Raw genomic sequence first — 25,000 nt, forward strand, 5'->3', positions numbered from 1 at the left:
CCTTGTCAAAAGCTTTTGCAAAGCCTAGATAAACCACATCTGTTTCATTTCCGCTTTTCATATTTTTGTATATGTTCTCATGGTAGACTAACAGTTGGGTTTGTGTACTTTTTCCGGGTACAAAACCATGTTGTCCTATATTAAACAAATTATTTTTTATTATATGTTTTATAATATTTTTCTTCATTACCCTTTCATACACTTTCATAATATGTGATGTTAGACTCACAGGCCTATAATTACTTGCCTCTAGTCTTGATCCACTTTTGAAAGTAGGGGTAATATATGCTAATTTGTGTTCATCATAAATCTTGCCTGTATCTACACTTTGTCTTAATAATATTGCAAGTGGCTTTGCGATAGAATGAACTACTTTCTTTAACAAAATACCAGGAACTCCATCAGGACCTGCAGAAGCTCCATTTTTAATTTCATTAATAGCCTGCACAATATCCGCTTCATTAATATCTATGTCAGCTAAATATTCACTATTTTTGTCCCTTACTTCTATATCATTATCTTCATTATCAATTCTAGGGGGGAATTCTCTCTTATATCGTTCTGCCAATATGTTGCATATTTCCTTTTTTTCATTCGTTAATCTCCCTTCAATTCTTAGAGGGCCTATTTCTATTCTTCTTTTATTCATCTTTTTCGTGTACGAGTATAATAGTTTGGGGTTTTGCTTGATATTTACTAGGGTTTTTTTCTTCCAAGTCCCGTTTTTTATTTTCTTTTGATTGTATAATCTTTTGTTCTGCATTTTCTATCTTACTTTTTAGTTCTATAACTTTCCATGCATTTTTTTTCTTTTGCAAGACCTTTTTTCCACTTTCTGATTTTAGGGAACAAGATCCTTCTGTCTCTTGATATGCATGACTGATGTTTACTTTTCTTCTTCGGTATATATTTATCCACTATTTTCTCTAATATTTTATATATCTCCGTATTTACCCTTATGTCATCACTTACGAAAATGTTATCCCAATCTTTGTTTAATTCTTCATTTATTTCTGACCATTTTATATTTTTACTGTAGAAGTTGTATTTTCCATATCCTTCCCACATTTTCATTTCTTGCTTATCTCTGTTTTCACTTGCTTTGAATGGACTGTTAATTCTATGACATTATGGTCTGAAATAATCGCATAATAAACTATTATTTCTTAAATAGAGAGAGTTACAAGGAGGTAAAAAGATTAGGATGTCTCAAAAGACACTCACAGAGAGTTACAAGGAGTTACAAAGATTAGGATGTCTCAAAAGACACTCAGAGAGAGTTACAAGGAGTTACAAAGATTAGGATGTCTCAAAAGACACTCCCAGAGAGTTACAAGGAGGAACAAAGATTAGGATGTCTCAAAAGACAATCAGTGAGAGTTACAAGGAGTTACAAAAATTAGGATGTCTCAAAAGACACTCAGAGAGAGTTACAAGGAGTTACAAAGATTAGGATGTCTCAAAAGACACTCCCAGAGAGTTACAAGGAGTTACAATAATTAGGATGTCTCAAAAGACACTCCCAGAGAGTTACAAGGAGTTACAAAGACTAGGATGTCTCAAAAGACACTCAGAGAGAGTTACAAGGAGTTACAATGATTAGGATGTCTCAAAAGACACTCCGAGAGAGTTACAAGGAGCTTACAAAGATTAGGAGTCTCAAAAAGACACTCCCAGAGAGTTACAAGAGAGTACAAAAGATTAGGATGTCTCAAAAGACACTCAGAGAGAGTTACAAGGAGGCTAGAAAGATTAGGATCTCCAAAAGACACTCAGAGAGAGTTACAAGGAGGAACAAAGATTAGGATGTCTCAAAATGACACTCAGAGAGCAGTACAAGGAGGTAGAAAGATTAGGATATTGTAAAAGACTCAGAGAGAGTTACAAGGAGTACAAAGATAGGATGTTCAAAAAGACACTCAGAGAGAGTTACAAGGAGGTAGAAAGATTAGGATGTCTCAAAAGACACTCAGAGAGAGTTACATGGAGTTACAAAGATTAGGATGTCTCTAAAGACACTCAGAGAGAGTTACAAGGAGGAACAAAGATTAGGATGTCTCAAAAGACACTCAGAGAGAGTTACAAGGAGGAACAAAGATTAGGATGTCTCAAAAGACACTCACAGAGAGTTACAAGGAGGAATAAAGATTAGGATGTCTCAAAAGACACTCACAGAGTGTTACAAGGAGGAACAAAGATTAGGATGTCTCAAAAGACACTCAGAGAGAGTTACATGGAGGAACAAAGATTAGGATGTCTCAAAAGACACTCAGAGAGAGTTACAAGGAGGTAGAAAGATTAGGATGTCTCAAAAGACACTCAGAGAGAGAGTTACAAGGAGATACAAAGATTAGGATGTCTCAAAAGACACTCAGAGAGAGTTACAAAGAGTTACAAAGATTAGGATGTCTCAAAAGACACTCAGAGAGAGTTACAAAGATTAGGATGTCTCAAAAGACACTCAGAGAGAGTTACAAAGATTAGGATGTCTCAAAAGACACTCAGAGAGAGTTACAAGGAGTTACAAAGATTAGGATGTCTCAAAAGACACTCAGAGAGAGTTACAAGGAGGTAGAAAGATTAGGATGTCTCAAAAGACACTCACAGAGTTACAAGGAGTTACAAAGATTAGGATGTCTCAAAAGACACTCAGAGAGAGTTACAAGGAGATACAAAGATTAGGATGTCTCAAAAGACACTCAGAGAGAGTTACAAGGAGTTACAAAGATTAGGATGTCTCAAAAGACACTCAGAGAGAGTTACAAGGAGTTACAAAGATTAGGATGTCTCAAAAGACACTCAGAGAGAGTTACAAGAGTTTACAAAGATCAGGATGCCTCAAAGACTTGTTAGGCCATACTAAGAGGAGACATCGTGTGCACACTTATCTCCAGGAGCAAAGAGAGAGAGAGAGAGAGAGAGAGAGAGAGAGAGAGAGAGAGAGAGAGAGAGACTTTTAATATCAAGGACTGTTCCAGAGAAGAAAAATTCGCCTGTATACCTCACGTTTTCAAGCTATAAAACCTTCTGAATCGAGGATGAACGCCTGATGCGTTAAATGAGAGAGAGAGAGAGAGAGAGAGAGAGAGAGAGAGAGAGAGAGAGAGAGAGAGAATTCTCAAAATCAAGGGCGGTTCCGGAGAAAGAAAACGTCGCAGTTAGTGACATAAGTACGGCAGGGCACAGAAGGGTATATCCAAGGTATATAGAATAAGGGAGATACCTTGGGTATATCAAGGCCTTGGGGTATATAAACCTTCCAGGAGTTAAAATACAGAGACACGAAAGAGTTTACACAGAATATATCAAGGCGTTGATTTTGAGATTAAGCTGGTCTTATGTAGCCAGCACGGGCCCTTGCTCATAGAGAAGCCCGTAGTGTGTTTATGTGGAACAAGAAGCCCACCACAGGGGCCACTGACTTGAGGTTATTCAAGCTTCCAAAGAACTCGATCATTTGAAAGACGCTACAGAAGATGATAAATACGACGTACAGAGAGAAGGGATCATTTATTATAAAAGAAAGCATAAATGAAACGAATTGATAAATAAACATATGAAAATGATAATGAATTGCCGAAATACAGTGACAATTGTTTTTAGATAGTGATGCGTTGCGTCCTCGATGAAATTGTTCCACTGTAAAACTGATACTTAACAATTCATTCACACATAACGAAAGAGCGACAATTGGAGCATTACATGACGCTACACTGGAGAGAAATGACATCATTCTCTCTGTGTTATGAGGTGCAGTTAGAGACGTAACATCAAAATAAAATTAAAAAAGGGGTTGGGGGGGCCGCGGGTGTGCCGTTACAAAGGAATCGAATCGGGAAACGGAATGAGATTCGTCGATATGTTGAAGGCGTCCCAGGGCAATGATGAAAGAGAGAGAGAGAGAGAGAGAGAGAGAGAGAGAGAGAGAGAGAGAGAGTAGGGGGAGATCACCCGAGTGGAAACTCTTTTGGCAGGTCTTATTACATCCTGTTTTGCGTGTCACCTTAAGCTAATCCAAGTTACCTTTTTATTTTTTTTTATTCCTCTACGCTCGTCTAGTGTTTATCTTGCGAGAGATATAGTATACAGTACAATCAGTGGCCTCTCCTAAGCAACCCAACCCCCTTTCCACCCTCCTCCCCTACAACATACACGAGTTATAGTTTATAATATTTCCCCGTTAGTTTTTGGTGAGGCTTAACCAACACTCCCCACACTGGGTCGAATCGCACCCCCTTTTGTTTACGTCCAAGTCGTACCACCCGAGTATCGATACCGTTCAAAAAGCCATCTAAGATCTATACCTCCCTAGACTTGATCTCGTAGAGAGGTCCTGTGTTTATGGGCGGAAGCTGCTCTTTAAAAAAAGAAAAAAAAAGTATATAATATTGGTGTACGATTTATTTTCTCAGTAACTTCTGGCACTCTGTGAAGGGATAATAGAAGGCAGGATGTTATGTGTTATATCAGAGGGGTACAGACCCCCTCCCTACCCTGCTCGTAAAAATTGTGGCAAATGGTCCCAACAATTTTAATTGATTGGCAAAAAGAGGCCAGTGCACCACGGGAGGTGTACTGTAAGCAGGCGCCTCTAGACCACTGGGTTGTAACATAAATTTGAGATGATTAATCTAAGTGCTTTAATGTATAAGAATATGTTTAGTACACATATAAGTGTACATAAGAATATGTTTTGTACGTGTATACGTGTGTATAAGAATATGTTTTGTAAACGTATAAGTGTGTATAAGAATATGTTTTGTACGCGTATAAGTGTGTATAAGAATAGTTTTGTACGCATATAAGTGTGTATAAGAATATGTTTTGTACGCATATAAGTGTGTATAAGAATATGTTTTGTACACGTATAAGTGTACATAAGAATATGTTTTGTACGCGTATAAGTGTGCATAAGAATATGTTTTGTACGTGTATAAGTGTACATAAAAATATGTTTTGTATGTGTATATGTGTGTATAAGAATATGTTTTGTACGCGTATAAGTGTGTATAAGAATAGTTTTGTATCCATATAAGTGTATAAGAATATGTTTTGTACGCGTATAAGTGTGTATAAGAATATGTTTTGTACGCGTATACGTGTGTATCACTTTAAAATACATGATAGGGTTTGGTTATAACTTAAACACTGGTTATGCCTTTTTTTGTGTGAATGCAAAACGAAGAGAGAAAAACTGCTTAAAAAACTTCCCGATTTGGTTACAACAGGTTGGAGCATTCCGGTGAAGAAGTGGAATACAAGAAGTGCCCCCCTCTCTCTCTCTCTCTCTCCTCTCTTCTCTCCCTTCTCTTCCTCTCTTCCTCTCCTGATTTCCAACAGTGTTGAAAGAGCGCACCCCCCCCGCCCCCCTCTCTATCTCTCTCTCATGAACATCTAACGTGAAAGTAGGCCACTCCCTCTCTCTCTCTCTCTCTCTCCTGATTTCCAACAGTGTTGAAAGTAGCCCGCCCCCCGCTCTCTCTCTCTCTCTCTCATGACATCTAACGTTGAAAGTAGCCACTCCCTTCCTCCCTCTCTCTCTCTCCTCTCCTGATTTCCAACAGTGTTGAAGTAGCTCTCTCTCTCTCTCATGACTTCTCTCTCTGGTGTCTGTGTGTGTGTGTGTGTTGTGTGTGTGTGTGTGTGTGAGCCTCCATATCTGACATGGTAATTTTAGACTCTTCCTCCAATAATATATGTTGGGTGTCTCGTTTGGTGCAACAGATGCTGCAGCGCCAAGCTTTTATTTCGGACTTTTTATTTATTTTGGGGGTGGGAGGGGGTCTTCTTGGACTTTCATTTAATGTCCAGAGAAGTCCAGCTCTCTCCAGTTCCGTATCATATGTCCAAAGTCACTTTTGGGTTACTATTTTTTCTTTTTTTTAATCAAATTCATTAGTTTCGTGGAGACTGGAGGAACCTTGAGAGGAGGAAATTCACTACTTGGATGGGTGACCATCATGAAAGCATCACAGACGCCACTGGTACATAAATAACCCAGTGCACATTATATATATATATATATATATATATATATATATATATATACATACAGATATATATATATATATATTATATATATATATATATAGAGAGAGAGAGAGAGAGAGAGAGAGAAGAGAGAGAGAGAGAGAGAGAGAGAGTCTTATTTTTTCCTTTAATCTCGTGAGAAACGGCGCGCAAGTCAGCTGACGATGATAAGGCACCTCCGACAGAACCGATGGAACCTTTGTCTTGGTACACCTTATTGGCTCTCTCTGACTTATGACCTTTTCTCTCCCCCCCCCCCCCCCCCCCCCCACCTGCATCGGGATCTCACACACTCTCTGTCTCTTTCTAGCAAATCTGTGATTTGCTAGAAAGAGATATAACTGTATTTATTATGCAAGAGGATATTGCAGAAACGGAGAAAATTGCAGATTCAGACACAAATGAATAATTATGATGAAGGACAGATCAAATATTATGGAAAAGTTGGATTTTTTAATGTCAGAATTTCTGGAAATGAAAAAAAGAACAACATACCAGAACAGGAAAGAGACATGGGAAAATCCTTATTACTACCGAGTATTAAATGAAGGAGAAAACACGCAAACCATCATAGTGATGAATGCGCAGGGTTTAGTTACGAGTAACTCAAAAAGAAAAACTAGAGTACTTAGAAGAACTAACCCAAAATGAAAAGAAAATAGATATAATGAATATAAGTGAAACCTGGTATTCCCAAGAGAACTGGGAATGATGATCAAATAAAAGGGTTCCAAACTTATAGATCAGATAGAAAAAAATAGGAATCAAGGGGGAACCGCAATATATGGGAAAAGACAAAAAAAACACAAGGAAAAAATATATGAGAAATATAGTAACTCAGACTGTGAACTAATAGCGGTAGAATTTGAATCTGAAAAATTGATGAACAATAGTAATATATAGACCTCCTAATACTAAACTAGATTTGACTTAATAATTGAAAAATTGGATGATATATGTAGAAATCACAAGGACTGGACTATTCTCCTATCTGGTGACTTCAACTTTCCTTTCGTAGAATGGAAAGAACGAATAGGAGATTGTGGTTGTACTTATACATATAAAAAAGAGAGTAATGAGTAGTGCAGAAGATAAGAGGCAATTTTGAAAGCTATTAGATATCTACTAGAATACAACATTCAACAAATAAATCACCTGCCAACAAGAAGGAAATACTTTAGACCTAGTATTTGTGAACGAGATGAATATGTTAAATAATAGTTTATAATGCGAATATTTTCAGACCATAATGTCATAGAATTAACAGTTCATTCCAAAGCAAGTGAAAATAGAGATAAGCAAGAAATGAAAAAGTGGGGAAGGATATGGAAAATACAACTTCTACAGTAAAAATATAAAATGGTCAGAAATTAATGAAGAATTAAACAAAGATTGGGATAACATTTTCGTAAGTGATGACATAAGGGTAAATACGGAGATATTATATAAAATTGGAGAAAATAGTGGAAAAATATACACCGAAGAAGAAAAAGTAAACATCATTCATGCATACCAAGAGACAGAAAGGATCTTGTTCCAGAAAATCAGAAAGTGGAAAAAATTGGTCTTGCCCAAAAAGAAAAAAATGCATGGAAATGTTATTAGAACTAAAAAGTAATAAGATAGAAAATGCAGAACAAAAGATTATACAATCAAAGAAAAAATGAAAAACGGGGACTTGGAAGAAAAACCCAAAAAACCCTATTAAATATCAAGCAAAACCCCAAGCTATTATACTCATATGCGAAGAAGATGAATAAAAGAAGAATAGAAATAGGCCCTCTGAGAATTGAGTGAGATTAACGAATGAAAAAAAGGAAATTTGCAACATACTGGCAGAACGATATAAGAGAGAATTCACCCCTAGAACTAGATAATGAAGATAATGATATAGAAGTAAGGGATGAAATAGTGAATATTTAGCTGACATAGATATTAATGAAGCTGATATTGTGCAGGCTATTAATGAAATTAAAAATGGAGCTGCTGCAGGGCTGATGGAATTCCTGCTATTTTGTTAAAGAAAGTAGTCATTCTATCGCAAAGCCACTTGCAATATTATTAAGACAAAGTGTAGATACAGGCAAGATTTATGATGAGCACAAATTAGCATATATTACCCCCCCCCTACTTTCAAAAGTGGATCAAGACTAGAGGCAAGTAATTATAGGCCTGTGAGTCTAACATCACATATTATGAAAGTGTATGAAAGGGTAATGAAGAAAAATATATAGAAACATTTAATAAAAAATAATTTGTTTAATAAAGGACAACATGGTTTCGTACCCGGAAAAGAAAGTACACAAACCCAACTGTTAGTCCACCGTGAGAACATATTCAAAAATATGAAAAGCGGAAATGAAACAGATGTGGTTTATTTAGACTTTGCAAAAGCTTTTGATAAAGTAGACCATAATATATTAGCGAAGAAAATTAGAAACACAATATCGTGGATAAAGTAGGAAGATGGTTAAAAGAATTTTTCACAACACGAAAACAGATAGTTATTGCAAACGACGAGAAATCGGTATGAAGTCAAGGTAATATCCGGTGTGCCGCAAGGTACGGTGTTAGCTGCAATACTGTTTGTTATTATATTGAGACATAGACAATAATGTGAAGGATTCGGTAGTGAGTAGTTTCGCAGATGGACACAAGAATAAGTAGAGAAATTACTTGTGATGAAGATAGGAACCGCTCTACAAAGAGACCTTAACAAAGTATATGATTGGGCAGAGGTAAATAGGATGGTATTCAACTCTGATCAAATTTGAATCAATAAATTATGGAGACAGAGAAAGAAAGCTATATGCATATAAGGGACCTAATAATGAGACCATCACAAATAAGGAAGCAGTTAAAGACCTTGGTGTGATGATGAATAGGAACATGTTATGCAATGATCAAATAGCAACTCTGTTGGCAAAATGTAAAGCAAAAATGGGAATGTTGTTTACGGCCACTTCAAAACAAGAAAAGCTGAACACATGATTATGCTTTATAAAAGAAAAAACATATGTTCGTAGTCCACTTGAATATTGCAATATGATATGGTACCCACACTATCAAAAGGATATTGCACAAATAGATGAGTGTACAAAGGTCCTTTACAGCTAGAATAGAAGAAGTTAAGGACCTAGACTACTGGGAAAGACTACAATTCTTAAAATTAATATAGTCTAGAAAGGAGAAGAGAACGCTACATGATAATTCAGGCATGGAAACAGATAGAAGGAATAGCAGAAAATATCATGGAACAACTAAAAATATCAGAAAGAGCAAGCAGACCGGTAGATTAATAGTGCCCAAACTATACCAGGAAAAATAAGGAAAGCACACAGGACATTAATCCACTACGCACCAGCATCGATAATGCAGCGTCTATTCAATGCGTTGCCAGCTCATCTGAGGAATATATCAGGAGTGAGCGTAGATGTGTTTAAGAATAAGCTCGACAAATATATTTCTAAACTGCATCCCAGACCATCCAAGATTGGAAGATGCAAAATATACCGGAAGATGTACTAGCAACTCTCTGGTAGACATTAGAGGTGCCTCACACTGAGGGACCTGGGGCAACCCGAACAAGATGTAAGGTCTGTAAGGTAAGGACAGATACGGTCGGTAGTGGCCAGACACAAAAGAGAAGAGATGAGATGAGAGAGGACGAGAGAGGTGAGATGACGAAGAAGAGAGAAGAGAAGAGTAGCAAAATTAAACAGCATCTATTCCCGAACGCAACGAACTGTTCCCAGAGCATTCGATTATAATCAGCCTAGTGTTCTCTCTCTGACTAAGCAATGAATTAGGCAGCTTCCAGCTCTCTCTCTCTCTCTCTCTCTCTCTCTCTCTCTCTCTCTCTCTCTCTCTCTGAAGATATACAAATGAATTATAGTCTGCAAAATCGTAAAATACATCAAAAGATAACAAAGATGAACGCCATTAAAAGGTCTATTTGAAACATGGCTGGCCGCTTTTGATACCCTCACGTAATTCACGAGCCAAGACCATCTGTTGCATCAACAATAATTCAAAAAAAAAATATATATTTATATAAAAAAAAAGTCTCTCATCATTAGACTCGAGACCCAGGCCGTATCTGACGTAGAATTAGGCATTTTGACATTTCAGCCGAGCTGAATCGGAACGAGAGCCTGTTGACGATGATTATATTAGACCGATTGTGACGTCACTGACGTGCTAAGCAGTTGACGCCGATTATATTAGACCGACGTTGACGACGTCACGGACGTAGCCTACGGTCAAGAGACAACGAGAGGATTGTAATGACCCCCCCGGAATGCTCACCTGACCAACTGGAGGAGGAGAATCAGGTCCGCGGTCAGGACAGTGTAAGACATCGAATTTAGACTTAACCTTACGATACAGCATTAGACTCACAACCTCCAATAATGTAACGATAACAATGAACACGGGCTATCGTCGAAGGAGCAAGAGCCCGTGCTGGCATATACATATACAGCCGGCTTGATCTTAGAGCAACAACAACAACAACCTGACCCTCAAGATATTGACCTAAAACGGCTAATATTACGCTTCGAAACCGTCGTCAGTCAGCGAACTCGATTGGAAACGGTGGCATTACTACTACTAGGGGAGATTGATAGCCCAAGGGGTAGAAGGAGGACCTGGGGAAGGGGGGTGGGGGATCTCCAAAAGAGAGAGAGAGAGAGAGAGAGAGACAGAGAGAGAGAAGAGAGAGAGAGAGAGAGAGAAGAGAGATAAAATGACGTACCGTCCGCCGTTACCTCTAACGCAGCTTTAAGTGAGGGACGCTCAGTGAGCTGCTGGTTCCATCGAATGTGTGCGCGCACGCATGAGAGAGAGAGAGAGAGAGAGAGAGAGAGAGAGAGAGAGAGAGAGAGAGAGAAATGATTAAAAGCGCGTCCGATGGAAATGAATTTCACTTCACTTTAAGGTTGTCGATGGAGCTGTTGGAGAGGACAGAGGAGAGGGGAGCTGGGATGTTTTGGAGGGGCAGGTAGAGGGAGGGAGGGAGGGAGGGAGGGATGTAGTAGACGGCTGGGGCGGAGGGAAGGGGTGGAAATGTTGCCAGTCCACTTCTCAATTCCGTCGTCTTTAGTATATTTCGTTTCGTTTTAGGCAATGTTAGCAACTCTGGCCATTACAAAAGTGATATACAATCAGTTTTCTTGACTAGCTACGTAACGTCTCTGATTTTATAGAATAAAATACAAAATACATTGGACGTCTTTCCTGCATTGTTCTGTGCCATCTTTTCCAATTGATCGTCAATTTTATTGCGCCTCTCTCTCTCTCTCTCTCTCTCCTCTCTCTGCGTGAATGTCAAGTTCTGACCGTGTTTTTCTCTTTCATACAAAATTCGTCTAATGTATATTTGTATGTGTATATACGTACATAATATATATATATATATATATATATATATATATATATATATATATATATATATATATATATATAATCTTCTGTATCCTATCTTTTCGTTCTCATATTGTGACATAAGTGAATTATTCTTTGACCCAATTAATACTAATATCTCTGTAACCTCCACTCTTCAGATTGCAGCAAGAACGTCACTGATTTGTTTCAAGTGTTCCATTTAGCATTTCCTACGAAATCCATGAATGTAATCAATGCCTCTACAATATCTCTATAAACCCATGAAGTCCAAGCTTCCAAAGAATGTTATGGTGTTCACTTTTAAAAGACGATGCAGAATATGATAGGAAATACATAAAATTGAGATCGGTAAGTGGAAGAGGGAAAAAATTCAGCAAAAGATAAAAATATATATAAATCATTAAAACGTAAGGAAAACTGATATACGGGAATAATCATTGCATATTCGCTAAAGAGCCAGGAATCGTAGTTAGTTTCAGAAATGTATGATTAATATAGTAGACATTAAATATTTCTTTTATTTAAAGAATTTCGATTAAAACCAGAGTTCTTGAAACGCAGACTGTGACAAGACTGCAAAGGCCAAACCAAACACAGGCTATGGGTCTAATGGAAACACCATATTTTCGTCAAATATCCCATTTAAAGTTCAATCCTACTCATTCACTGTATCCCAAATGCAACACGATGTTAATCACACATCCTGGGGAAAACTTGCAAAGGTATTGACCAGAGAAACGAGATTTTCAGCTCAAATTTTGTAGCCTTCGACTGAGAAGTTGAATTCACTCTGTGCTAATGGTTTCCTCTCCTCTTCTTCTTCTTCCAGGTGACGCGTTGGAACTTTTAGACATCGGAAGAACCCCAAGCAGATGAACGGCACCACTTTGACAACTATAGCAGCTAGAACGCGATAAGAAGTTCTATAGAGCCAGTCAGTCCACCAAGTGGGAATCACCATGATGAGCGGGAATGCCTAAGTTTCTCATTGGAAAAAGAAAAGTGCGAGCGTTCGTAACAAGCTGAGAGGATACGTGTCTAAATGATCCTGTGTGGAACTCGATTTCATTTGTTCGACGGGCAGACAAAACCATGAAATTACTGTGGGTTGAGAAGCAGTTTATTTGAGCCTTACGCTAGACCTACGGGCTGCTCTATGAGCAATAGCCCGTGCTGGCTATATAAGGCCAGCTTCATCTAAATCAACAACAACTCTACTTATACATATATGAACCTTGAAGCCACCTCCTAACCGATTCCTGCCCTCTAGCGGCAGAGGGTATAAACGGAGTCCCCAGAAACTTGCAGGAAATGGGAGTGAAACTTCGCGCGCAAGTTGACATTCGGCTGTTCCGCGTAGCAGAAACCTCAGAGAGTAGCAGGTAAACTGCTAAGCAGGAAAACTGAGCAGGAGGGAAGAGGTGGAAGTGGATTTTTGTCTCGATAACACGAGGATTCGTTCATCTTTCACCGAAAATGAGCAGCAAAGCAGGGACTGTTGGTCTGCTCAGACCGTCTTCAGCTATATTGAGTCACAAGTCTGAGTCCAGGTAGGAAGGTTGTGGAATTTTGTATGAGTAATATATGTAAAACGAGAGAGAGAGAGAGAGAGAGAGAGAGAGAGAGAGAGATTTCAATGGCATTGTAAAATATTTCCTGAAAAGCATCGTACTAATTGCATAACAGCATACTAGACCGGCTATCATATATTGCAAATGGCCATCAAACAACCTCTTAGGTATCATCACTCCATTAAAACCATAATTACCAAACAAAACGCAAAGACAATTAGGCTAAACATCACGAAAACCAATATTTTATGATCTCCCAGTAAGCCTCTAAGTCCAGAAATAAGCAGAATACATTCCTTCAGTATATAATTATTATCATTATAATCATCGTAAACTTCTTATGAAACGGTACAACGATTATGCAACGACGGTAGTAACCTATCACTATCATCTTACGCGTAGCACAATACTTCCCTCACTCCGCGGTCAACCGTTCCGTGTTCCTTGACGCTACTTGACCCAGTAAAATGATCTACAGAAGAGAGGGTATGTAGGGAGGGGTTACCCATACAACCCCACCCCTACCCCCCTTCCCTCCCACCTGCCACAAGTATACATAGTAGATCTTACCCTTTACCACATGATTGCATAACGCGTTACGACAGTTTGGATATATATGATATATATATATATATATATATATATATATATATATATATATATATATCACTGGTAAAAATGTTGTTACAACAGAATTCCATTAAAATAAAAGGAACATATAAAACGTCAAATTATAGAACGCAAGTATACTATATTTCAGCAGTCTCTGAAGTATAGACTTATTTTCTATATTTTCTATATTTTGGGTGTTTTTATGGGTTCATATATATATATATATATATATATATATATATATATATATATATATATATATATACATATATATATACACACACACACACATATATATATATATATATATATATATATATATATATGTATATTACATATATATATATATATATATATATATATATATATATATATATGTGTGTGTGTGTATATATAGACAATTACAGTAAACACATTACGCCTGTGATAAACCTTGTAAAAAACATTAAATTCTCTCTCTCTCTCTCTCTCTCTCTCTCTCTCTCTCTCTCTCTCTCTCTCTCTCTCTCTCTCTCTCTCTCTCTCTCTCGGGTCCTCTCCTCTCCTCTTCTCATCTCTCTCGGGATTCCTTGCATTTGTATTAGTGTATATACTGTTCCCAAACAGGTCTGAACTTAACTACTTTATTACAAGCTCCTAGTAATAATAAGCAATTCAATAAATTGTCGTCGGCTGGGAAAATAACTGAGTGGACTACTGTAATACAAGCAGTTGATTGGTTGGTTCAGGTCTATCTGACATTTTTTGCAAGGGCGGTTCTTTGGCCTATGGGGAAGCCATGAATGTGTGGTCAGGTACGTAAGGGGGCAAAGGGACTGTTGGGAACTTCAGGACCCGAACCTACCAACAGAGACGAACGCAAGATAAAATTTTATTGTCTTCAATTTGGTGCTGTTCAAAGATGGTCATATATAAGAAAAACAAAAGATCATAAATGACCAGAATGTTGTTCCCCTCTTGACACGGGCCTCTAGTTAAGGTGTTTAACGTAATTAAATTATCAGCGACCGTAGGAAATTGATTAAACGTGTTAAATTTTTAATAAAATAAAAATAAAACATGGGTCATCGGCCTACTCGAGGTGATGAACTCAACATGGAGGAAGCTCCTTGTGACGTCTAGTATATACATAAACCCCTTCGGAATTAAAATATTTTATAAACTGATTTCTATATTGTGTAGCCAACAAATTATATATATTATAAATAAAAGACATCTTCGTGAGGCCGTCTACTGGGTTAGTACTATACTTTTGTCCTTTGCCACTAGGCCTGTGTAGCTTTCGTAGCCTACTAGGTATACGTAGAAAGTTTACTTTTGCACAAAATAGTAGATATTTAGGTCAGAATGATTTAGTTATAGTTAAATGTCTAAACGCTGGACGAGAGAAATTTCTAAATTAGGATAGGTTATAGAATTTGAGCCTACTAGGTATAGTAATAGGCTTAACTTGTTGATGGCCATATAGTAGGCCTAATTAGAAACTAATCGTTAAAATTCCATTTACAAATAAACAACAGATTTAATCCACTGCCATAAATAAAAACAATGTACACGACTCTTACTTTGAGTGAAATTGAATATCATCCGAAAATATGTAGGGACGAACACGCGTCAATATTTACACTCCACTAGTTCATAGATGACTGAACTTCACTGAAGACCGAATAAGTATTGTGTCTTACCTTTGGATCGGCTCATCCGTATAGCGAAACTTCTTCAGGTAATTCGTTGATTTTGAGTATATCAAGTCTATTAAGGCTGTTCAATATACTTAATGCGAAATTCATACTGACTGAAAGCTATGGCGGATTTAGCGTTACCGAGATATTTGCGCCGTCTTTTTTACGTTTTGACGTTTGTGGATTGGCGATGCTCCGAAGGCCATTTTTTTTTATAGGACTACGATTCGGGATTCGCCACTTTTTTTTTTTAAAGGCTTAAAATTCCACGAAAAAGTGACACATAAACAAAGATCAATTGAAAATAACTGATACACTTTTTAATCTGAAGATTTATTCTAGATAATCGTATATACATGTTCAGTCACTGCTTTTAGCCAATGGCTGATGGGTTGGTCATCTAAGATGGTCTGATGTGATTTACTTGTTAATTTTACACGTTTTATACCGTTTGTAAGTGTTTACTCTTTTTTCATTTTGACAATTTTGTACAACTGTCTTCAGCTGAGTTTTATTTACGTTGTTTTCTGTCTATTTTTTACCTTCCAATTACGCACACACACACACACACACACACACACAAGGAATTAATACGTTCAACCATTCACCCAGCAACACACGAAATGCGTCTTGAGTCTAGTAGACTCATCGCCATGATTGTTGCAGCTTTGCGCATTGCAAGGACCAAGGTTAGAGTTGTAGTAGATCTTCCGGATAGGGTCAGGCACTGGCTCCTTGGGTTTTGGGTGGGGTCGGGGATGCCTACAGGGGTGGCACTGGGGAAAGGGGGTTGGGTGAGAGGGGAGAGGGCGGGCGGATATGTCTGTGTTTAGGCAGCAACAAGTGGGTTTTCGAGTGGTTTGAACTTGGCACCCCTCACGGAGATAGATAGCGGGAAGGTGTTGGAAGTAAATATTTTGGCTCTTCAGGATTCTTCTACGTAAACTCCGTCATAGATAGATAGATAGAGTGATAGATAGATAGATAGATTGATTGACTGATTGAGTGATTGGTTTTTTGACTGATAGCTATATTAGAACTAAGGTTTGTTGCTTGACTCACCACCAATCTACTGAATTCCTAGTACTAATTTTATTTGTGCATTTTCATATATTATATATATATATATATATATATATATATATATATATATATATATATATATATATATATATATATATTGTGTGTGTGTGTGTGTGTGTGTGTGTGTGTGTGTGTGTGTGTGTGTGTGTGTGTGTTGTGTAAAGATCATTTGCCTCACCGCAGTCTACGTGAAACCCTAGTACTATAAATAACATCTCGAACATTTTCCTCGTACATTTTCTTATTATCTCTGTCCATTATTCTCTCTTCTTCCTCTACGTCACGTCCTGTCTTCATTGTTCTTTATTATTACTCCCCTTTCCCTTTATTTCCTTCTGCCTGGCTATTTACAGTCTTTTGTTTTCATTCCCGCTGATTTGGGTCCTCGGTGGTGCAATGCAATTCTCTCCTGTCCTCACTCGTCTTTGACACTCTCTCTCTCTCTCTCTCTCTCTCTCTCTCTCTCTCTCTCTCTCTCTCTCTCTCTCTCTCTCTCTCTCTCTCTCTCTCTCAGCAAAGGATATAAAGAACTGCTTCCTATGTTTACCTAAAGAAACCTTTATGTATTTGTTCAAATTACTCATAAACGAAAATTAACTTAAATTCCTTGTTACTGGATATGAAAATTTGTAAGTGAACTTTTGTCTCAGAAACTGCAGTGGCTGGTGAAAGAATGAGGAGTTTGCCAATAGCTAGACGGTTTATTCTGCCCTGTCTCTCATTCTCTCTATCTCTTCGCAGAGCGCACTCGAAGGAGCGCCACAGGAAAACGAGCATGATCTGCACCATTACACCGGCCAGCGACGGCATCACCGTCTCTTCCATGAACTCCGGGACGGCCATCCACACCACAACCGCCAACTCTAGTACAACCTCCTCTACCTCCGCAACAACAGCTTCTTCCAAGACCACCGCCTCGTCCGTGACGAACAACAACAGCAGCAGAGGCAACACGATCATAAACCCGCCCCCGCCCACGATCATCAAAACCCCCGCCCCAAACAAGAACAACACCAGCTCCCCGCTCCTGCACGGTTCTTCGCCCCACACGCGGCCCTCTTCGGGGTCTTCTGGCTCCAACAGCGGCGGCGGGTCCGGTTCGAACAACCAGAACAGGAGTTCCTCCATCACCACGACTCACCTCTCGCCTTGGTCGGGCCCTACAACCTACACCTCCAACAGTAATAACAAGAAGACAAACGCCACGGCTGATTCCAGGCTCGTCGTGGTTGGCTACCCAGCTGTAGGAAAGTCAGGTAAGAGGGTATTTGTAGTTAGTCTTGCACGAGTCTATGGCATACTTTCAGCTTTTTTACTTCTCCTCAGTGTCCACATCTGTTTCCATTCACTTAGTTCCCAAACTTTTCTGAATTTGCCTTTCAAATTGTCACCTCTCTTCGGGCAAAGACATAAAAAGTATGGAAATATGTCTCGCCAATGCCGGTGTGGACTGCGCAGGCTACACTTCAGACCAGGCTGTCACTAATCTCGTTAAACGAACTCACTAATTTCAGCACTGGTTGTTCGTCTCCTCACGGGGCGTTTCATCTGGGAGTACGACCCTACCCTAGAGGCTGCCTACCGTCATCACACGACGATCGACGATGACACTGCTGTCCTTGATATCTTGGATACAGCTGGCCAGGTATGTTATGTAATGCTGTAACACTGGGTTTGGATAGTGCACATGAAAGAGTGGAGTATTTAGAAATAAACTTTAAGCGTTCAGTGAAATGCAAGAAAGGGTTACCGTAAAAATGCTGAGACAAGCGTTTAATCAAAAGTTGTAGCACTGGAAGCAGGACCGGGTACATAAAACCTATCAAATTTTCAATTTGCCCTTTTTAGTCTGTGTGATTCAGAAAGGAAGATTAGCAGGGTATTTTAGAAATAAACTTTAAGCTTTCAATGAAATGCAAGAAAGGGTTACCGTAAAAATGCTGAGACAAGCGTTTATTCATAAGTTGTAATGCTAGAAGCAGAACCGGATATACGTAAAAGCTGTCAAGTTTTCAATTTGTCATTTTAAGTCTGCATGACTCAGAAAGGAAGATTAGCCTCATCTATATAGTGTAGACATTAGGATGTAGTTACAGAATATAGAATGGCAACAAAGGAAATTGCACAAAGAAATCTCTCAGGATCTCAGGTAATGTTCTGCAAATCAGGGGATAGCTAACTCTTCACCTCCATCTTTCTAGTGCGAGGGGGTTGTGAACGAGGCACACGCTCGTTGGGGAGACGGCTTCATCCTTACGTTCAGCCTGACTGACAGGAGGAGCTTCAGTGCAGTGAAGGAAATACACGACGCCATAGCTTCAGCCAGACAGAGTCCGAACTTCTCGTGCGTCGTTGTCGCCAACAAGACAGATCTAAGTAAAGATAATCCTTTGAAAGATTTGTTAGTTGACAGTCATTTAATTGGATTTATGCCTTTTCAGTGCTGCTTCTTCAAGATTCAGGGATACATCTTAACGTAACCTTTGCTTAACCTAACCTAACCTAGGAGGCTGTGTCCCACGATCAATTGTGTCAATGAGAATGCCTCATGGCCCATTTCCTGAACAATCCAATGTCTACTGTTGTATTGGCCCTGTCAAGAATGACAACAATATTGAAGTAATTTTGCAATTGCATTGTACTTATAACAAATCAAATATGTTATGCCGTTCTCCATTTCCTGTTTGAGGCTTTGCAATAGCTTTATGTGGAAGTTATTACCCACAGATTACTTGTGTTACTCACAGGGAGAATATTGATTCACATTTTGAAGGACCCATAAAAACAAAGATAACTCTGGAAAACCATTTATTTGGGCAGTTTTTAAGTTACATAAATACATCCTTAAAGCGTTCATTCAGGATCTGAGTGGAAACAGTCATCTGTATGGTTTTGTCTGTGTGAATTTTGTTTGCATGGGCCTATAAATCTAATACTAAATATACATATATACCTACATATATTTCAAGTGTGTATTTTACATAACATTTTACAAGCTGTGCTCTCTGTGCTTCAGGACACCTGGCAGAAGTCAGCGAAGACGAAGCATCGGAAGTAGCGGGCGAAATCGGCGCTTCGCTGTTCCTCACCTCGGCTTGCGACGGAGGACCGTCGATACAGGCCGCCTTTTCGGAACTACACCGGGACGTTATCCGAAGGCGCTGGACCCGCCGCCGCCGTTCGTCAGCCAAGACGGTCATAGAGGGGTTCTACAAGATGTTCACCCGATGATGATCGGGCTCGTAGCGGCCAGACACCACTGGCTGGCAATCTTACCGAAAACAAACTTCAGTGTGTGCCTACAAGAAGCCTTCCCAGATTACACCTCTTAGTGATCTCAGAACCTTCAAGTGTTTTTTGAGTCTTTGTTTTATACTTTATGTTTGTTCCTCATCATCAGAGATTCTCCGCAGAACTTTATGATACGAGTAGCGCTAGCAGCGACCGCCGCCTGCCCCAGCAGCCAGGTTGGATCATTTTCCCAAGTCTTGTGTGCTGTGCAAGGCTGAAACTTAATCCAGTAACTGATTTACTCCCACTTCCTGACTACCTCCGAGTATGCCGTGTCTTATAACTGTAAACGTAACTCCAGATACGCTTTATTTTTCATGGTTAATCTCTGAGACTGTTGAAATAATTATATATATATATATATATATATATATATATATATATATATATATATATATATCATACCCACATCTTCAATAAGAGAAAAAGTGATATCCCACCTTGATTATTATACACCGATGGAATTAGTTATACCTTGTAAAAAATTATTTAAACATGTTAATAGCAACTTTCCGACCTTACTTTAGTGATGCAGAAATCCTATCATAACCCTTTGGTCGGATACTTGCCAATGATCTACAGAAATTGCTAATATAACCCCCCCACTGGAAACACTTGGCAACAATGCCTCACGAAGTGGGCGTGGCCTGTATCCAGACTTAGAGTGAAAACACAACGCTTGTGTGATAACGTTCAAACATTGCCTGGTGAGAATCCCTTGCAGTAGTAATGATGTTTATTGAGCATCTGTATACACTATGCAGATATATATACAATGTGGCATTGCATATGCAATGGTCACTCAATGTTTTTACTGGCGAGTGACCCACACACACATATATATATATATTTATATCCTTAACCATCCGAAACTTTTTAGCATATCTGTGTATATATGTGAAACCTCCATTATTTTTATTTTATTTTTTCATTGTGCGTCACTTCGCGGTCAAAGCGACACAACTTTTTATTATTATTATTACTAATGTTGCATATGACGACTTTTTCTTATTGTTTAGTTTGATATTGAAGTTCAGAAATGGATAACGGTATGCCAAGTGTTACCTAGATCTTGGAAATTGTAATGTATATGTATACATACAGTTTTAGTTCATATACAAATACACATACTCTATGTATATACAAAATTCAATATGACAAACGCACAAAACAAACACATGCACACATACAGTGTCAAGAGCACTTTCAACAAACGTTATTACAGAGAGCAAATGTATAGAATATAAAAAAAGCAATAAACTTAAAAAATAATGGTAAAACCTAGTACCATGAACTGTTCTGCCTTAAACCGTATACATGCCAATGGTGTATTGTCTCATTTTTCTTTTTTTTTAAATCTTGAATGTAATATTTTCTTACCCTCGAATCATCCTGGACCAACTGCCGTCAATATATAAATGAAGAAACACCTGTAATCATATGCATAAAATCACAGCTATAGGCCTACTGAGAGATAACCACTTCAGGTTAAGCCAGTCTGCTTTTTACACGGGAAGGTCAGCAAACTCTCTCTCTCTCTCTCTCTCTCTCTCTCTCTCTCTCTCTCTCAACTGTGAGCAGGAGCATGGTTTTGTGCATAAAAAAACACGCATTTGCAACACGAAACTCATCATTGTGGAATATTATAGATATAATATCTCGCCGTGTTACTTTTTGTACCTCTCGTAAACTATAAGTTTCATTTTTCTCTTTTGTTCCTCACCAACCCCCTCATGTTCCCGTAAAATAAACCCATGTGATAATAACTTACGCCTTTGACGTAAAAATAAATGTTATATCCAAATAAAAATTGAAATAAAAGAGACTCTGAATCATTTGTCCTATTTGTATGTCTTGGTGTTTTCTATGAATATATAAATATATATTATATATGCTATATATATATATATATATATATATATATATATATATAGATATGATATATTAATATATATATATATATATATATAATAGGAAACCTGGAAAGCAATGGATGTCAAAGCTCAGTTATAAAGAAGAAGAAATGAAAGGGAGTTGGGTTAAACGTAAAGTAGAAATATTGTGTATTATTATATCTAATTTAGAAATATCTGTAATTTTTCGGGGTTAATTTTGTTGTAAAAAAGGGACAATAGAGATGAATTAAAATAAACATTTTGAAGTAACATAAAGCAAAGTTGAACTAAATAATGAGTAAAGTAGACCATTAAGGAAATAAAGCTTTGCACCCCATGAACAGTGTAGTATGCCCGCAAATGTGTTTGTGGAGTGAGCGCTTAGGAACCAGGAACCTGGTGTTATTACAGGTGAACGGTTACCAAAATGCAGTTAAACCCGTCTGTAATATGAGAGGAGAATGGGCCTTTGTCTTCAGACAACCTCTATTTACCAAATTAATGCACCGGGATGACTAAAAATGTCTGAAATAGAAGCTCAAGGCACGGTCTATCCAATAGGCTAACTGAGCTAGGCCTAGGTCCCCCCGTGGCCTCGAACGAGCCACAATATTAGAAATTATATAACTGCAAAGAGCTGCATACTCTCAAAATAAGCATCATTAACCTGCCATAATCCTGTGTCCAATTTCATCAATGTTGCTATGCATATAACTTCAAAATGCTGCTATAGGACACGCAGGTAAGTATACACAGCTTACAGTCTTGGTATAAATGTAAAAGGAAACCAAGCCATATTGTAGGCATTTATTTAGTATTATTGTGTGTGTGTGTTTTTTTTTTTTTTTTTTTTTTTTTTTTTTTTTTTTTTGGCATGATAGGCCTGTGGTTCTATCAATCTTGCATGCAATACGCTCTTCTGGAGTCAGTTTCAAAATAAGCAGTTTCTCTCTCCTCTCTCTCTCTCTCTCTCTCTCTCTCTCTCTCTCTCTCAAACAGCAGGTAGAAAGTCTCTCTTGGTAGACTTCTTCCCATTTATGTTACCTCCAGAATCGCTTAAATACCAAAAATGATGATAAATAAAAGAAAGGAAGATATTAATAATTTTATAGTAATTCACAGGAGACATTTTTAAATAACGAAATCGACAATGATAAAAAGTATCAATCTAATGAGACAGCTTTAATTGAACTCGAGGAACTCGTATGGGTCTACTGCAGATTTCATTTCATTTTTTCTAGCTCGGGGTGGGGGCGGGGGGAAAGGGTGCAACCTGCGTCTCTGGGCTTCCCTGACTTGCATTAGCAGAGGAATTTCTGGCATGGACAACAAGCGACACTCTGTGTCCGACCTGTTCGCTACGATGTACGCATTCACCAGGTCGGAATACTCCGGGTATAACAAGTCCGAGTCTAACCCGCCGGTTTCGCGCGTAACGCACCTTCGGCGGTATTTCTCGCGCAGGGCCCTCAGGGCCGCCACCTCCTTGCCCATCTTCTCCACGCCGAATTCCAAGACCTTCTTGATATGTCTGGTGACGAAGTGGTCGTAGAGGATGCCGTCGGCGCTGTTGATCGTCCGCAGGACCCGCTTCGTGCGAATGTCTAACGACGACTTGAACTTTTCCCTGCGCGCGTTTTTCGTAAAGACCAGTACGTCCTCCTGGCTCCAGCACAGGAGGTGGCGCAGGAGGACCAGGGACTCGTCCATGAACTCGACGACCATCACCAGGTCGAAGATCTTGTCCAGGTCGTCCAGGGCTCTCCGTAGTTCAGCGACGTCCGCGTCAGGGCTGTAGCCGAAGTCGAACAGCATCTGGTTTCGGCCTAGTTTTTTCGCGTAGCGGGGGAACTTTTCCAGTGTCTGGAAGAAGAATGTTACTTTTAACTGCTGGTCTGATGATAGTACTAGGACTTTTTCCAGATTCTGTAAGGAAGAATGTTACTTTTAACTGCTGCTCTGATGATAGTACTAGGACTTTTTCCAGTGTCTGGAAAGAAGAATGTTACTTTTAACCACTACTCTGATGATAGCACGAGGACTTTTTCCAGTTTCTGGAAAGAAGAATGTCTGGTGATAGTACTAGGACTCTTTCCAGTTTCTGGAAAGAAGAATATTACTTTTAACTGCTAGTCTGATGATAGTACTAGGACTTTTTCCAGTGTCTGGAAAGAAGAATGTTACTTTTAACTGCTACTCTGATGATAGCACTAGGACTTTTTCCAGTTTCTGGAAGAAGAATGTTACTTTTTAACTGCTACTCTGATGATAGTGCTAGGACTTTTTCCAGTGTCTGGAAAGACGAATGTTACTTTTAACTGCTACTCTGATGATAGTACTAGGACTTTTTCCAGTTTCTGGAAGGGAAAAGGTTACTTTTAACGACCGTTCTGATGACAGTATACTACATTTATGAGGCCGCCATCACTGCTGTTGTTGTTTCTGATGATAATAATAATGGTATACAAGTCTTTCATTAGCATAATTTTTTGTGTATCAGATCTATTTTATAAAGAACAATCTTTTCTGAAAACGTTTCCCCATTTCGTAAGTCAGGAGAGGGAAATGAAGCGATGAACTAGACTGAAAAAGGTCAAAGTTCTATCAAGAATAGGTCAAATCATTTCTCTTATCAAGAATGGATCACGTCTTTTCAAGAATGCTGATGAGTCAAGATCGATAAACGCGCTATATTAGCTATATAAAGATTAATTAGGGTTCAAGTATCACCGTTCATTAGTCCTATATGCATCGATTACCTTTAGGGTACATCGTCTCTCTCTCTCTCTCTCTCTCTCTCTCTCTCTCTCTCTGTCTCTCTCTCTCTCTCTCTGAACGCTGACACAAACCTCCAAGTCCATGTTCATGAAATTGGCCAGGCCAAACCCGTAATACCGCTTCATCTCGTAAAAGCTATAAAGCGATTCGTAGAGGGCTGTCGGCTCCCGTACGATCGTCACCCATTTGGTGTCCCTGTAGAGGACCTTGGAGTGCTGTTGGTAATTCAGGCGGGTGTGGACGGCGAAGATATCGACGAGTTTATTCTCGGGCAGAAGCGTCATGGGGACCATGGATGCCTGGAATATTGAGGGGGTGGGGGGGGGTGGGGGGGGGGGGAGAGGAAGGAATTTTGAAAAGGTTATCAATTTGGTGGGGATACTGCATGGTTAAATTCTAGATTGGAATGGCATGATTGTGGAAATGGCTTGACTGACGTGAAATATATAACCATACAAACTTTAAATGACGCAAATAAATGTATATAGAGCATTATATTAACTAAAGCAGTCATTTTTAACATAGTTATCTATATAAAAAAAAATGTATGAACGAAGTAAAGACTAGAAATGATTAAGTTTATGCGGGACCTGATGCAAAGGCTTCGTCTGATTCATAGAAAACGTAAAGTATTTCCAATATTTTTTAAACT

General features: G+C 38.7%; 2 protein-coding genes across 7 annotated transcripts in view; one reads left to right on the top strand and one right to left on the bottom strand.

Moving 5' to 3' along the window:
* The window catches only part of LOC135214294 (ras-related and estrogen-regulated growth inhibitor-like), a 55,882-nt gene extending 34,384 nt beyond the window's left edge, over positions 1 to 21,498 (top strand). For 2 of the 5 annotated variants that reach the window (XM_064248438.1, XM_064248439.1), the window contains 5 exons: positions 12,266 to 12,986; positions 17,126 to 17,640; positions 17,899 to 18,029; positions 18,586 to 18,760; positions 19,401 to 21,498. In XM_064248438.1, the coding sequence (XP_064104508.1) occupies positions 12,913 to 12,986; positions 17,126 to 17,640; positions 17,899 to 18,029; positions 18,586 to 18,760; positions 19,401 to 19,615 (1,110 nt within the window). In that variant the 5' untranslated portion in view covers positions 12,266 to 12,912 and the 3' untranslated portion in view covers positions 19,616 to 21,498. Of the gene's footprint in view, positions 1 to 12,265; positions 12,987 to 15,898; positions 15,991 to 17,125; positions 17,641 to 17,898; positions 18,030 to 18,585; positions 18,761 to 19,400 lie in introns of those variants that run through there. The other 3 variants (XM_064248441.1, XM_064248442.1, XM_064248440.1) reach the window with 3 other exon arrangements.
* A 1,160-nt stretch (positions 21,499 to 22,658) lies between these two features.
* The window catches only part of LOC135214295 (galactosylceramide sulfotransferase-like), a 7,378-nt gene continuing 5,036 nt past the window's right edge, over positions 22,659 to 25,000 (bottom strand). For both annotated transcript variants that reach the window (XM_064248444.1, XM_064248443.1), the window contains 2 exons: positions 24,420 to 24,647; positions 22,659 to 23,433 (listed from right to left, as the gene is read on the bottom strand). In XM_064248444.1, the coding sequence (XP_064104514.1) occupies positions 22,753 to 23,433; positions 24,420 to 24,647 (909 nt within the window). In that variant the 3' untranslated portion in view covers positions 22,659 to 22,752. The remainder of the gene's footprint in view (positions 23,434 to 24,419; positions 24,648 to 25,000) is intronic.

Source organism: Macrobrachium nipponense, chromosome 45, assembly GCF_015104395.2.
Source record: "Macrobrachium nipponense isolate FS-2020 chromosome 45, ASM1510439v2, whole genome shotgun sequence".
NCBI classification, from domain to species: domain Eukaryota; kingdom Metazoa; phylum Arthropoda; class Malacostraca; order Decapoda; family Palaemonidae; genus Macrobrachium; species Macrobrachium nipponense.